Source organism: Artemia franciscana, chromosome 4 (assembly GCF_032884065.1).
Source record: "Artemia franciscana chromosome 4, ASM3288406v1, whole genome shotgun sequence".
Classification (NCBI taxonomy): Eukaryota; Metazoa; Arthropoda; class Branchiopoda; order Anostraca; family Artemiidae; genus Artemia; species Artemia franciscana.
In genome coordinates this window covers 31957439-31971222 of record NC_088866.1, presented here as the reverse complement: position 1 = coordinate 31971222, position 13784 = coordinate 31957439, and the positions used below count along the sequence as shown (strand labels likewise).

General features: G+C 35.5%; 1 protein-coding gene and 1 long non-coding RNA gene across 4 annotated transcripts in view; one reads left to right on the top strand and one right to left on the bottom strand.

Moving 5' to 3' along the window:
- LOC136026298 (metabotropic glutamate receptor 8-like) overlaps nt 1-13784 on the bottom strand; it is a 229660-nt gene that overhangs the window by 65545 nt on the left and 150331 nt on the right. For both annotated transcript variants that reach the window (XM_065702713.1, XM_065702712.1), the window contains exon 10: nt 10389-10512. In XM_065702713.1, coding sequence (XP_065558785.1) covers nt 10389-10512 — 124 coding nt within the window. The remainder of the gene's footprint in view (nt 1-10388; nt 10513-13784) is intronic.
- The window catches only part of LOC136026301 (uncharacterized), an 82355-nt gene that overhangs the window by 34216 nt on the left and 34355 nt on the right, over nt 1-13784 (top strand). For both annotated transcript variants that reach the window (XR_010617258.1, XR_010617257.1), the window contains exon 2: nt 12783-12895. This is a non-coding gene — a long non-coding RNA (uncharacterized LOC136026301). The remainder of the gene's footprint in view (nt 1-12782; nt 12896-13784) is intronic.

Below are 13784 nucleotides of genomic sequence, written 5' to 3'. Positions count from 1 at the left end.
TTGCCTTTTTTTAGTTTTTTCAGTTTTGACGTCACCTAATCCAGTTTTTTCAGGTGACGTCACCTGACACATCCATCCATCCATCCACAGACAGACAACTTATTTTTATATAGATAGATATATATATATATATATATATATATATATATATATATATATATATATATATATATATATATATATATATATATATATATATATATATATATATATATATATATATATATATATATATATATATATATGTATATATCAAATATTCAGTTTCAAACTATTAGTTCTTTCCAGGGACTGTTCAAAACACATACAGTTTTCAAACAAATTGTATAACGAAAATTTTCTTTTGTACTTATTACAACATTGAAAATAAAAATTACAGTGCAATAAAATGTTTAAGTGATGAGTCTTCAGCAATTGACATCATTATACGAGCTCATTTTAACACATATTTATCCATTTATATTAAGTACCTGTTGTATGTTTGTTTGCTACGATTGTTTATTTAATTTCTGTTAGTTTTGATTTTATTTATTCTTTAATAGTAGTTTTTGGTCGTTCTGAGTTTGAATTATTATAGGAATTTATGTCTGCTGTTTTTGATTTTAATATGGCGTTTACTTTTCTTTCAAAAACTTATTTTTCAGAAAGTTTCATTTTAATTAATTACTTTCTGTTTCTGATTGCCAGGTACTTAGTTAACTATGACTATAATTGAGCGGGTAGAGATTTACACAATTTATTTCATTGCCAGATAAATAGCTCTGGGACATCTTTTGTTTTTACTTTTCTTTGAAAAACTTCTTTTTCAGAAAGTTGTTTTGATTATTTTTTTTTATTGCCAGTATTACCAAAACTTTGGTTTTGGTTAATATAATGAATATTTCTCCAGTTTTTCATGTCTCTAGCGTAAGAACTAAAACTTCTAATTCTAGCTTAATTAGTGGCTTTTGATTTATTTCAATGCCCCCCTTAAAATTCCCCGAATGTTTGCCACCAGCCGTTCCAAGATATTTTCGATACATAGTACTTTTGATTGAATGTTTTAACCCTGTGCTGTTCCTAAGCTATTGCAGATATATTCCGCTGATAACATGGATGCACATAGTGTCATTTTAATTGGTTTAAAATTCCCTCAAGCATTCGCAGCAGTTTCAAGCACTGTTCAACATGCCCTAAAATCTTCAACTTTACGGCCTCAGCGGTTCTTGGGGTATTGCTAATGCGCCTTTTTGACAGTCACCATGCACATGATGGGTTTTGATTTTGTTCAATATCCCCTAAACTTCTCCGAAAGTAGTCACAAGTAAATTTAGTACCAGTTGTAATCTCTCACAGTCACAGTCGTAAGTTTTCAGAGTCAGAAGTAGTCACTGTTGCAGTCGCAACTAGTTGCACTTGCAGCTGCGGTAGTACTAGCAGTGGCTCTGAAAGTTTTAAGTTGATGCCTTTTCCTGTTTCTAATATATTGCAGATATGCGTTTTGATAATGTGGATACAGACAGTATCTTTTTATTTAGCTTATCATACCCCTCAACGCTCCACAAAAATCCACCTCAATACCCCTAGTCTTTTCGACAACCCCATTATTAAACATCCCCATTACCCATTGGTATATCCTGCATGTTAAAATAGACAAATTGGATAATTTCAATCCTTACCCGGGGATTGTGGGGAAATATGATTTCCAATCAAAAGAACCTCCTCAAAATTTTATACGGTTACCCTTCCGTAAAAAACCTTATATGTCAACCAGGGGCAGCTTTCATAACTTAAAGCTCTTTCCCCTGGGGGCTATGGGGGTCCTCTCAACCCAGGATGGATAGTTGTTTGACCTTTGGGGTATTTTGACCGAAAAGACTATCGTAAAATTTTAATTGGATACATTCGGGGAAATAAGAGCATGAGAAAGAGAGCTAGTTGCCCTCCAATAATTTTTTACTTTTAAAAGGTTCCTAGAACTTCCAACCGAGGAATCCCCCTTCGAAGTTTATACGGCCACACCTTCCGTATGAAGTGCCTCTGGGAAAAAACACAGAAGCCATGCTCAAGGGGCATGCTACAAGCAACTAGCAGAACGTATAGCCCTTGCCCCAGGGCTGGGGTGATGATAGCCCTGGAGGAATAATTATTTTGCTTTTGGACTATTTTGAACAAAATAGCTATCACTAAATTTTTATCGGGTCCCTTTGAGGTAAAAAGGTGTCAGACAGTTGGTAGCCCTACGATTCCTTTTGACTCTTAAAAGGGAACGAAAACTTGAATTTCCAGTCAAATGAGCCGCCTCAAAAGTTTATACGAATACTGCTTCCATAAAATCTATGTAAACCCAGGGGTAATAACTTACAACCCTCGCCTCCGGGCTCTAGCGGTTGTGTCAACCCTGGAGGCATTGTTATATGACCTTGGGACTATTTTGAACAAGAAGACTATCTTAAGATTTTAATCGGATGTATTTGGGAAAAAGAGGGCATCGAGGGGCGGAGGGAACTGGTTGCCCTCTGATCCCTTTTGACGCTTAAGAATGGAACTAGGACTTTCAATTCCCAATCAAATGAATCCTTCCAAAGTTAAATGGCCATCTGGGTCTTCCATGAAAACCTTATATGCCCCGGGGTATACTTAGACTACTTTGAACAAAATGGCTATCTCAAAATTTTGATCAGATGCATTTGGAGAAAAGAGGGAGGGGGAGGATAGTTGCCCTCCGATCACTCTTGAATCTTAAAAGCGGAACTAGAAGTTCAATTTCAAATTAAAGTTTATACAACCACTCAGTACATAAAAACTTTACGTGTCCTCGGGGTATAGCTTACAACCCTTGCCCCCAGGGACTGGGGGGATTGTTTCAACCCCGGAGGTATTGTTATATGATCTTTGGACTATTTTGAAATGACAGTATGAAGATTTCGATCAGATGCATTATGGGAAAAGAGCGAGTGGTGTTGGATAGTTGCCATCTGATCACTCTTGAGTCTTAAAAGGAAGACTAGAAGTTCAATTCCCCAACCATTGAGCCTCCTCCAAAGTTTGTATGACCATCCCTTTCATAAAAAAAACCTTATATGCCCCTTGGCCATAACCTAAGACACTTGCCCTAAGGCTCTGGGGGTTGTGCTAGCCCTGAAGTTGGATTATATGATCTTTGAACTATTTAGAACAAAACAGTTACCTCAAAATCCAATCGGAGGCATTTGGGGAAAGAGGGCCTGGGGACGGGGGTAATTACCTTCTGATCACTTTTGACTCTGAAAAAGAGAACTTTCCATTTCCAATCAAATTTCCGAAAGTTTTTCCTTTCCGAAGTTTTTGCGACCACCCCTTTAATAAAAATCTTATATTCTCCTAGGGTATAACTTACGACACTTGCCATTGGGCTCTGGAGGGTTGTGTCGACACCGACGTTTTTGTTATCTGATCTTTTGACAATTTTGAACAAAATGGCTATCCAAAATTTCCATCGGGTGGATTTGGGGGAAAGAGGGTATGGAGGGGCTAGTTGCCTTCTGAGCAATTTGGACTCTTAAAAAGCAAACTAAAACTTTCAATTTCCACTCAAATGAACCCCCTCCAAAGAAAACCCAAAAAGTTTCTGGAAATACATTAACAGCAAAAGGAAAAACAAAGGTGGAGTCTCATCTCTTTACGATCCCGTGAAACAAAAGCTGGTACACGACCCCACGGACAAGGCAAATTTTCTCAACAGCCAGTTCTCTTATGTTTTTACTCAGGAACCTGAGAACGAAGACCACTTTAGCCGCGAGGAACCAATTCAGGGTATAAGCGAATTGATAAGACCGATAGAGATCAAACATAGCGATGTTCTAAAAAAACTCAGAGAACTTAACCCAAGCAAGTCCACAGGCCCAGACAATCTACATCCAAAATCCAAAACTGCTCAAAGAACTTGCAACGATAATAACAGAGCCACTAGTCTACATTTACAGAAACTCTCTTGAACTCGGTGAGCTTCTCGTTATTTGGAAAAAAGCTATTGTCGTCCCAATATACAAAGGTGGGAAACGAGAAGACCCATCAAACTACAGACCGATAAGCCTCACTTGTATTACGTGTAAAGAACTTGAGTCTCTCATTGCAGACCACACCCTAGAACACTTAAAACGAGAAAAAATACTTACCGAAAAGCAGTTTGGTTTTCTTAAGGAACGATCTGCAGAGATCCAACTGCTTTGTGCCACAGATGATTGGAAGAAAAACATCGACAAGGGGTTCCAGATTGATCTCATATACTTGGATCTCAAGAAAGCCTTTGACAAAGTTCCCCATAAGCGTCTCGTCAAGAAGCTCAGGAAATACGGTCTCTCCTCATCCGGGTCCTCATTCAGTCTTCTTCAATGGATTACGGACTTCTTAACTGGCAGAAAGCAAGTTGTGTGCGTAGAAGGTTGTCTCAGCAATACCGAAGAAGAAGTTCTTAGCGGAGTACCCCAGGGGTCAATTCTCGGCCCCCTTCTGTTTAATCTCTACATCAACGACCTAGTTGAGGGCATCAAATCTGACGTCCTTCTCTACGCGGACGACACAAAGCTCTATCGCGTCATCTCGTCATGTGAAGACATTCACCACCTGCAGGCGGATCTCCAACGAATCGATGACTGGGTGAAGAAGTGGATCATGGAAATCAATACCCAGAAAAGTCATATCCTCACTCTGGGTCCACAAAACTTTTCGTCCTCATACTTTCTTGGTTCCGCTGCACTCACTCTTAGTAGAGAAGAAAGAGACCTAGGCATCTTAGTGGATTCTGAACTGAACTTCAGTAGCCACTATGAAGCTGTCGTCAAGAAGGCTTCCAAAGTTGCTGGTATTATCAGAAGAAACTTCTCGTGTGAGGACGACAAAATGCTTGCTACGCTCTATAAGTCCCTTGTCCGCCCGATTCTTGAGTATGGACATTGTTCTACAAGACCATACTACAACAAGGACATAGATGCTCTCGAAAATGTTCAGAGGAGGATAACTAAATTCTCTCCCAGGTTACGCTTCCTTCCCTACGAAGAGCGGCTTAGAAAGCTTGAAATCCCAAACCTCGCGTATAGATTCCACCGTGGTGATCTTATTGAAATGTACAAGCTCTGCAATGGAGCCTATGATAACGTACCAGCCCAGAGAATCGTGCAGTTCAATAAAAATCATCTCCGAGGACATCAGTACAAAGTGAGTATGGAACGTTTTTACAAGGACATGGGCCGATGGACTTTCGGCAACCGAGTTGTACAGCATTGGAACAACTTACCAGGAAGAGTAATCTGCTCCACAAACCTACGGACATTCAAGAAGGAAGTTGATGAATATTATTCAAGTGACATTTTCTCCTTATGCAAATTTAGAAGAAATGCAAATTAAGATTTTTGTTTTGTAGAGGCTTAACGGCCTGCCATCAAATTTGCGAATATATTTATTTATATTTATTTATTTTATTAAACGACCACTCCTTCCATAAACACTTTATAAGCCCTCGAGGCATAGGCAACACTTGTCCCCGGGCTCTGAGGAGTCGTATCGACCCAGGAGTTTTTTTTAATCCTATCTTTGAACTATTTTGACAAAAATGGCAAAATCTCAAATTTTGATAAAATGACAAAATCTCAAAATTTTGATAAATGCATTTGGGAAAAAGAGGGCATGAGGGATGGTGGCCCCCCGATTACTTTTGACTCTTAAAAAGGGTACTAGAACTTTCGATTTCTAATCGAATGAACCCATTCCGAAGTTTATGCGACCGCTCCTTCCATATGAAAAGCCCAAGAGAAAAAAAATAAAACGTTGAAGCGTTATGGCCTTTACTATAGGCCGTGCCCCTGATTCTAAAACACTATAGCGTTGCCTCTGATGCTACCTAAGTAAGTGAAGCTGTCCACTTGATCGATCTCCCCGTTACCCAACATCGCCTTTTCTTCTTCACTTTTTCCTAGCCTTAGCGACTTTGTATTCTTAACATTGATTTTCAAACCTTTTCTCGCATCCTGAACTCACAAAACATCAAAAAGTTTATTAATTTTTCTAACACATTCATCTAGGATGCTTAAATCATTAGCTTAATCTACGTCCAAGAGATTTTTGCTTTCCCGTAGGATTCCGTGTTCTCCCATTGCCTTTGTAGTGTTCCTCAAGACAAAGTCCATCAAAATAATCCATGCAATTGGGATAAAATGCAACCCTGCTTCACTACTGATTTAAAACCAGCTACTAGCCTCATTTCCTACCTTAACTGAAGTAATATTATTCTCGTACATAGCACTAATCACTTTAATGTATTTTTATGGTATACAATACAAGGATAAGCCAATCGCTAAAGCTGTTCTCTCAGCTGAATAAGACGCTTGCTCATAATCTATAAACTGAGGACTAAAGGTGTTTGATGACTCAGGTACTTAATTATTAATCTAAGAGTGAAAGTTTTGTCTACACATCCTTTTCTTTTCCTAAGCCTACATTTTTCTTCTCTGAAAACTTTAACTACAGCAGAGTTTTCTCTGAAAACTTTAATTACAGCTACAGATTTAACTACAGAAGTCTAAAAAATATCATCATGCGTATAATTTGCCTCAATGACCACATTCACTCTCATCATATTTTTGTTCAAGAGTTTAATTGAAGTTTTCCTTAAATCACTAGGTACATCCCCCTTTTCCAAAATTATATTCATAATATTCAGGAGCTTATTTCCAACCTCAGTAGCTTATTATCAACAAAGCGTATGCTAAATTTTAGTATAAAGACTAGGAGATTATACGAGGATGGTTGCCGTCCCGTGTCCTCCACTCTTTACGCTGGGTTTACGCTTGGATTTTGAGTTGGGGGGATGTGAGGAATATGCCGACAAAATTGTCCAGCGTATCGACAAATGCTGACACATAAACTAAATCAAACTAAAAACATAAGAACATAAGCTAAATTCCAAGCTTAATTCTCATTACTTTCTCAAGGTTATTACAACTTAATTCTCATTACTCCTTCCTTAAAACTCATCAATCAACATTAAAATACAAAGAATAATAATAATAATGCTCATAATTAAATCACCATTTTGTCAGATTTATATCGTGTCAAAACCAATTTAGAAACTTCATCATTTAGAACTTCTCCCTAAAGTTTGGCAGAAAAAATTAAAAACATGCCATTAAATTCAGATACCTCAGATTTAGAAACAGCAGCATCTCTTCCTTTTTATATTTTTACGCTAGCTAGTTCTTCTACCAAAGGCTCTGAATAAGAACCACCAAATATTGAACTTTCGCGTGCTTAATAATTGATATGCTTTCCATTTTCAAAAATAATTGCTCATTTTCACATGACGAAACCCGAAAAACCGATCGGTACCATAGGGAAACTAGAAAAAATTCCCAGCCCCAAAACTGATCGGTACTATGAGAAAATTCGCTTGGTTTGTCCATGGAACCGATTGGTTTTAGAGCCATTCCCTGTGCGACTCAATGGGCCATAAGAAACACAATGAGCATTTCAACATCCGAAGATATGGGATTTACTTTCAAACTCAACTAGCCGGAATGAAAACTTTTAGTTTTAGTTCACTCTGCTTAGAATTCTAAGCTGATTTATGTTGGTATATTTATCTGAAAATTTTCTACGTGGGACAAATTGTGCAATCCCTCCTGTATCAATTTAATCTTTTACTAGTGTTTGTCGTATATTCTCATCTGCTTGTAACCCTTATTTACTCAATTTTTTTTACCGAGTCGTTGAAAACATCGAGGGGGGGGATCCATTCACTCCCAACATGTGACACCCTGCTTGGATCTATGTTGGGTTTTTTAGTTTTCGTGTTTTAGTATTAGTATTTTTTTAGTAATTTTAGTATTAGTATTATTAGTATTAATACTAGCTGTTGGGGTGGCGCTTCGCGCCACCCCAACACCTAGTTGGTGGGGGCGCTTCGCGCCCCCCCCAAGCCCCCCCGCGCGCGTAAGTCGTTACGCGCCATAATAGTTACGCGCCATTGTAGTTGTGTCCCTATGTCCCACCTGTGAATATAGATATATATATATATATATATGGTTTTAACTACGTAAAACTTGCGAATATACAACATTCTTTGCTGTCCCATTGTCTTTGCATATAAATAGATTGTCAGGTTATCCCCCTGTTTCCCCCGGTGTCCCCGTTGTAGTTGTGTCCCTGTGTCCCGGTCGTCATTTATATTCCCTGTGTCCCGGGTCCCGGTCATCATTTGTATCCCGGTGTCCCGGTCTGTATATACATTCGTTTTTTAGTTTTGTTTTTCTCCTTTATTTTTTTCCTTTTTTTTTCTTTTTTAGCTTATTTAGATTTTTAGATTTTTTAGTTTTTTTTATTAGTTTTTAGTTTTTATTTCTTTTTAGTTTTTTTGTCCCGGTCGTCATTTATATCCCCCTGTTTCCCCCGGTGTCCCCGTTGTAGTTGTGTCCCTGTGTCCCGGTCGTTATTTATATTCCCTGTGTCCCGGTCGTCATTTGTATCCCGGTGTACCGGTCTGTATATACATTCGTTTTTTAGTTTTGTTTTTCTCCTTTATTTTTTTCCTTTTTTTTTCTTTTTTAGTTTATTTAGATTTTTAGATTTTTTAGTTTTTTTATTAGTTTTTAGTTTTTTTTTCTTTTTAGTTTTTTTGTAGTTTTTACCTTCTTTTTAGTTTTGTTAATTTTTTTTTTTACTTGTGTCCTGGTCGTCATTTATACTCCCTGTGTCCCGGTGCTTTGTTGATTGCTAATCGAACATTCCTTTTGTCCTGGTCGCTTTCTCTTTGAGTGTCGTCATTTATTTTTTTCTTTTTTAGTTCTTTTAGTTTTTACCTTTTTTAGTTTTTTTTTAGTTTTTAGTTTTTTTAGTTTTTTACCTTTTTTTAGTTTTTTTAGTTTTTTAGCTTTTTTATTTTTTTTATTAGTTTTTAGTTTTTTTGTAGTTTTTGCCTTTTTTTTTAGTTTTTTGTCCTGGTCGCTTTCTCTTTGAGTGTCGTCATTTATTAGTTTTTTCCTTTTTTTTTTTAGTTTTTTATTGGTTTTTACCTTTATTTTAGCTTATTTTTCAGTTTTTTCCTTTTTTTTAGTTTTTTTTTATTTTTTATTTTTTTTAGTTTTTTACCTTTTTTTAGTTTTTTTAGTTTTTTTAGTTTTTTAGCTTTTTTACTTTTTTTATTAGTTTTTAGTTTTTTTTTGTAGTTTTTGCCTTTTTTTAGTTTTTTCAGTTTTTTTTTAGTTTTTTATTGGTTTTTACCTTTATAGTTTTTTTAGTTTTTTAGCTTTTTTATTTTTTTTATTAGTTTTTAGTTTTTTTTGTAGTTTTTTAGTTTTTACCTTTTTTAGTTTTTTTTTAGTTTTTAGTTTTTTTAGTTTTTTACCTTTTTTTAGTTTTTTTAGTTTTTTAGCTTTTTTATTTTTTTATTAGTTTTTAGTTTTTTTGTAGTTTTTGCCTTTTTTTTTAGTTTTTTGTCCTGGTCGCTTTCTCTTTGAGTGTCGTCATTTATTAGTTTTTTCCTTTTTTTTTTAGTTTTTTATTGGTTTTTACCTTTATTTTAGCTTATTTTTCAGTTTTTTCCTTTTTTTTAGTTTTTTTTTATTTTTTATTTTTTTTAGTTTTTTACCTTTTTTTAGTTTTTTTAGTTTTTTTAGTTTTTTAGCTTTTTTACTTTTTTTATTAGTTTTTAGTTTTTTTTTGTAGTTTTTGCCTTTTTTTAGTTTTTTCAGTTTTTTTTTTAGTTTTTTATTGGTTTTTACCTTTATAGTTTTTTTAGTTTTTTAGCTTTTTTATTTTTTTTATTAGTTTTTAGTTTTTTTTGTAGTTTTTGCCTTTTTTTAGTTTTTTCAGTTTTGACGTCACCTAATCCAGTTTTTTCAGGTGACGTCACCTGACACATCCATCCACACATCCATCCACACATCCACAGACAGACAACTTATTTTTATATATATAGATTCTTTATGCTATATGATAGCTATTTGATAAATTCTTTAACCTTAGATAGTAGTAATGTGCATTGGGAGGTATGGCACAAGCACAGTAATTCAAAGGCTATATAATTTAAATTCTCACAACAAAATCTGTTTGCTAGTGAATTCTTAAAATTTACTTAAATTTCTAGTACTTAGCAGTGTTAACGCTTACAAAATAATTTAGTAATTAACTTATAGTCGATAATTAACTATTTTGGTTAAATAAACATATAACTGATAAAATATAACAACCTGCTAACATATAGCCTAGATATTTGATTAAAACGAAAAAATATAAAAACAAGATAATTAACTATAAAAATAATTTATATTGGTTAATTAACTTATTAATAAATTTTTAAGTTTAATAAGTAAGTCAGAAATAATTAATTTAACATTAAAATTCCTAAAATTTACCGAAAGTTGACAGTCAATACTTACGATGCGCTCCAGTTTCCAATGTGGACATAGTCATATCTGTTTCCAAGATTTTGATACTGGTATATAAAATAGTGCCCATACGCATCACCATCCTTGTTAAAGCGAACCCCTTGACCTTGTAAACCTAGAGCATAGAACAATGAATATATCAAACAGTTCGAGGTAACGAACTGTATATAGTAAGAAGTGACCCGGCTCTATAGTAACCGAAACTCTAAAAAGTGGAATCAAAAGAATCGCATTTTATATTGATTTTAAATATATCAAGTTACATCAAGTTTAGTCTTACCCATCAAAAGTTACGAGTCTGAGACAATTACCTTATTTTAGAAAATAGGAAGAAACACCCCTTAAAAGTCATAGAATCTTAACGAGAATCACACCATCAGATTCAGCGCATCAGAGAACTCTATCGTAGACGTTTCAAGCTCCTATCTAAGAAAATGGGGAATTTTGTATGGTTTACCAAAATACGGATCACGGATGCGTCTTTATTTATTAATTTTTTTTCCAGGGGTGATCGTATCGACCCAGTGGTCCTAGAATGTCGCAAGAGGGCTCATTCTAACGGATATTATATGTCCTTTTTAAGTGACTAAAAATTTGGAGGGCACCTAGGCTTCCTCCCATGCTCATTTTCCCCCAAAGTTGCCGGATCAAAATTTTGAGATAGCTATTTTGTTTAACATAGTCGAAAAACCTAATAATTATGTCTTTTGGGACGACTTAATCCCCACAGTCCCCGAGAGAGGGGATGCAAGTTACAAGCTTTGACCACTGTTTACATATAGTAATGGTTATTGGCAAGTGTAAGGACGTTTTCACGGGGGGAGTTCGCGTTGAGGGGAGGGGGAGATCGGTGGGAAGGGGTTACGCGGGAGGATCTTTCCATGGAGGAATTAATCTTGAGGGAAAATAATTTCCATGAAGAGGGCGCAGGATTTTCTAGCATTATTTAAAAAAATAACGAGAAAATAATTAAAAAAAAAGTTTTTTCAGCCCGAAGTAAGGAGTAGCATAAAACAAACAAAATTATTACGTATATAAGGGCGTCCGTCCCCTCCACAATACCACCCTTTTCTTCTTCCCTTTTCCCATTCTTAATAATTTCAACTATTTACTCTACGGCCTCTATGATCCAGGGATCATTCTTAAAGATTTGGGACAAAATTCAAGCTTTAGTGTAAAGAGCGAGGTATTGACGTGGGGGGTGAATCCCCTCATAGACGTAATAAAAATATACAGATTTAGAAGTTCGTTACGTAAGTTAATTCGTAAGTTACGTATATTTATTACTAATAATAACGTTCGTAAAAAAATAAAAAGTTCTAGTTGCCTTTTAAGTAACCAAAAATTGGCGGGCAACTAGGCCTCCTCACCCACGCCTTTTTTTTCAAAATAGTCCTATCAAAACTATGAGAAAGCAATTTAGGCAAAAAAATTAATATGCAAATTTCGTTCTAATTATTCATGTGCCGTGAGCCAAAATTAAAACATACATTAATTCAAAAACGCTCAGAAATTATTTTTTTTTTATTGCAAGTAGGGAGCGACATTATAACTTAAAACGAACATAAATTATTCCGTAAATGAAAAGGGTTGTCCCCTCCTCAACGCCTCGGTCTTTACGCTAAATTTTTTTATTGTTTTAAAAAGTAGAGTTGTGAGAAAGAGTCAAACTTTAGCGTAAAAAGCGAGGCGTTGAGGAGGGTGCAACCACTTTCATATACGAAATTATTTATGTTCGGTTTAAGTTTTATTGTCGCTCCTTACTTGCAGTTAAAAAACTTGTTTTTTTTATTATTTAATTTAACTAATCCGCCAGCTTGCCATCAGCCATCAGCCAGCTTGCTGTACAGACAAAATCTGAGGAAGAGAAACTCCTAAGCGCCCCCTTTGAAGGGGGCGCAAATTGGGACAGGGAGTGAGTAGGGTGAATATTATTCCCTTTGATTTTTGAAAAATGTCTTTTTTTGGTATTTTCATGGAAAAAAATTCAAAATCTAGACTTTAAAAATATCTTTTTTGTATGAGACATTCAAAAGATAAGACCATTCTAGTTGCTTTTGGGTATTGGGAAAACAGTTTGAGACATTCAAAAGATAAGACCATTCTAGTTGCGTTTGGGGATGGCAGTACCCTCGGCGCAGTAATTAGAACTGAGCATGAGACCCGTATCCTATTTGATGCTTGGTTCGAGAGCAATATTCTGTGGTTTGACGCTAATTTTCTGGCCCTAAATGTTGTCAAGTCGAGCTGTCCTATTTTTCTTAGAATTTTATCGTTAACCTTGTCCCCGTACTTTTCTTGAATTTGCACCTTTGCCTCTGCTGAGGTTGAATACAAAAAACACAATTATGACGCTAGCTTTTAAAAATTGTTATTTTGTTTCAGATCTGGCAAGAATCATTTGTAAGATTTCTGATGACAAGACTCCAGAAAGCCCTCTTCCCCTCTCTCCATCTATGACTCAGGCTACAGCTGGACTTGCTAAGGTCTATTTCTAGGTGAAACTTTTTTTCTGCTTATTTTAAGCTCAGAGACAAAATTTAAAATAAATTTATATGAAACGGCCAGTTTTAGTGAAACTTGAAGACTTGCAAATGTAATTTGTTTAATCAAAACAGAAACTATACATGAATGGAAAAAATAGACATGTTGAAAAGGGTTCGTTCTAAATTTTTTTGCCCATTTACAGGTTTACAGCCAACAGAGATACATCTAATCTACTTTTCTTTGTTGCTTTGATATTCTTGACTATTGTATTAATATGTTTGTATTTAACAGGATTCACTTAACAAGGTTGGCTTTCAGAATTTTCCATCCTATTATTTTTACACCACTATGCCTGGGTCAGAAACTTAAAGCACCGAAACCCATAAGGGCTAGTGTGTATTTTTCTAATGAGCCGTGGTAGATGGTGAACACTTTTGATTAACTTATTTGATTTCAGGCTAAGGTCGCATCCAGGAGGTGGGGTTACAGGGTTTGACCCCCTCCCCCGCCCGAAATTTTGGTCTGACTCATAAAAATGTAACAAATATGCATATAAATAAGCTTTGATACGTATTTTAAAGTCTATTTTTTGCACACAAACACCCCCCCCCCCCCGACAGAATTCTGGATGCACCCTTGTTTGAGGTACTTTTTTTTGAGTTTATGATGGCTTATATTTATTAACTGCAATCCTGTATGTCTATTTATCTTCTTTGTTTGAATGTGTGTGGGTGCGCTGTTTGCGGTGTTTGGATTGGAAAAAAGGGTCTAAAATTCTTCCGTGTTCTTAACTATAAAAATTTGTAATGCACGAAAATAGTTTTCTTTTCACCGAATCATGACCTTTAACACATTATTTTTTCGTTTTTTCACGGTTGTTATTAAGTAATAGGCCTATGT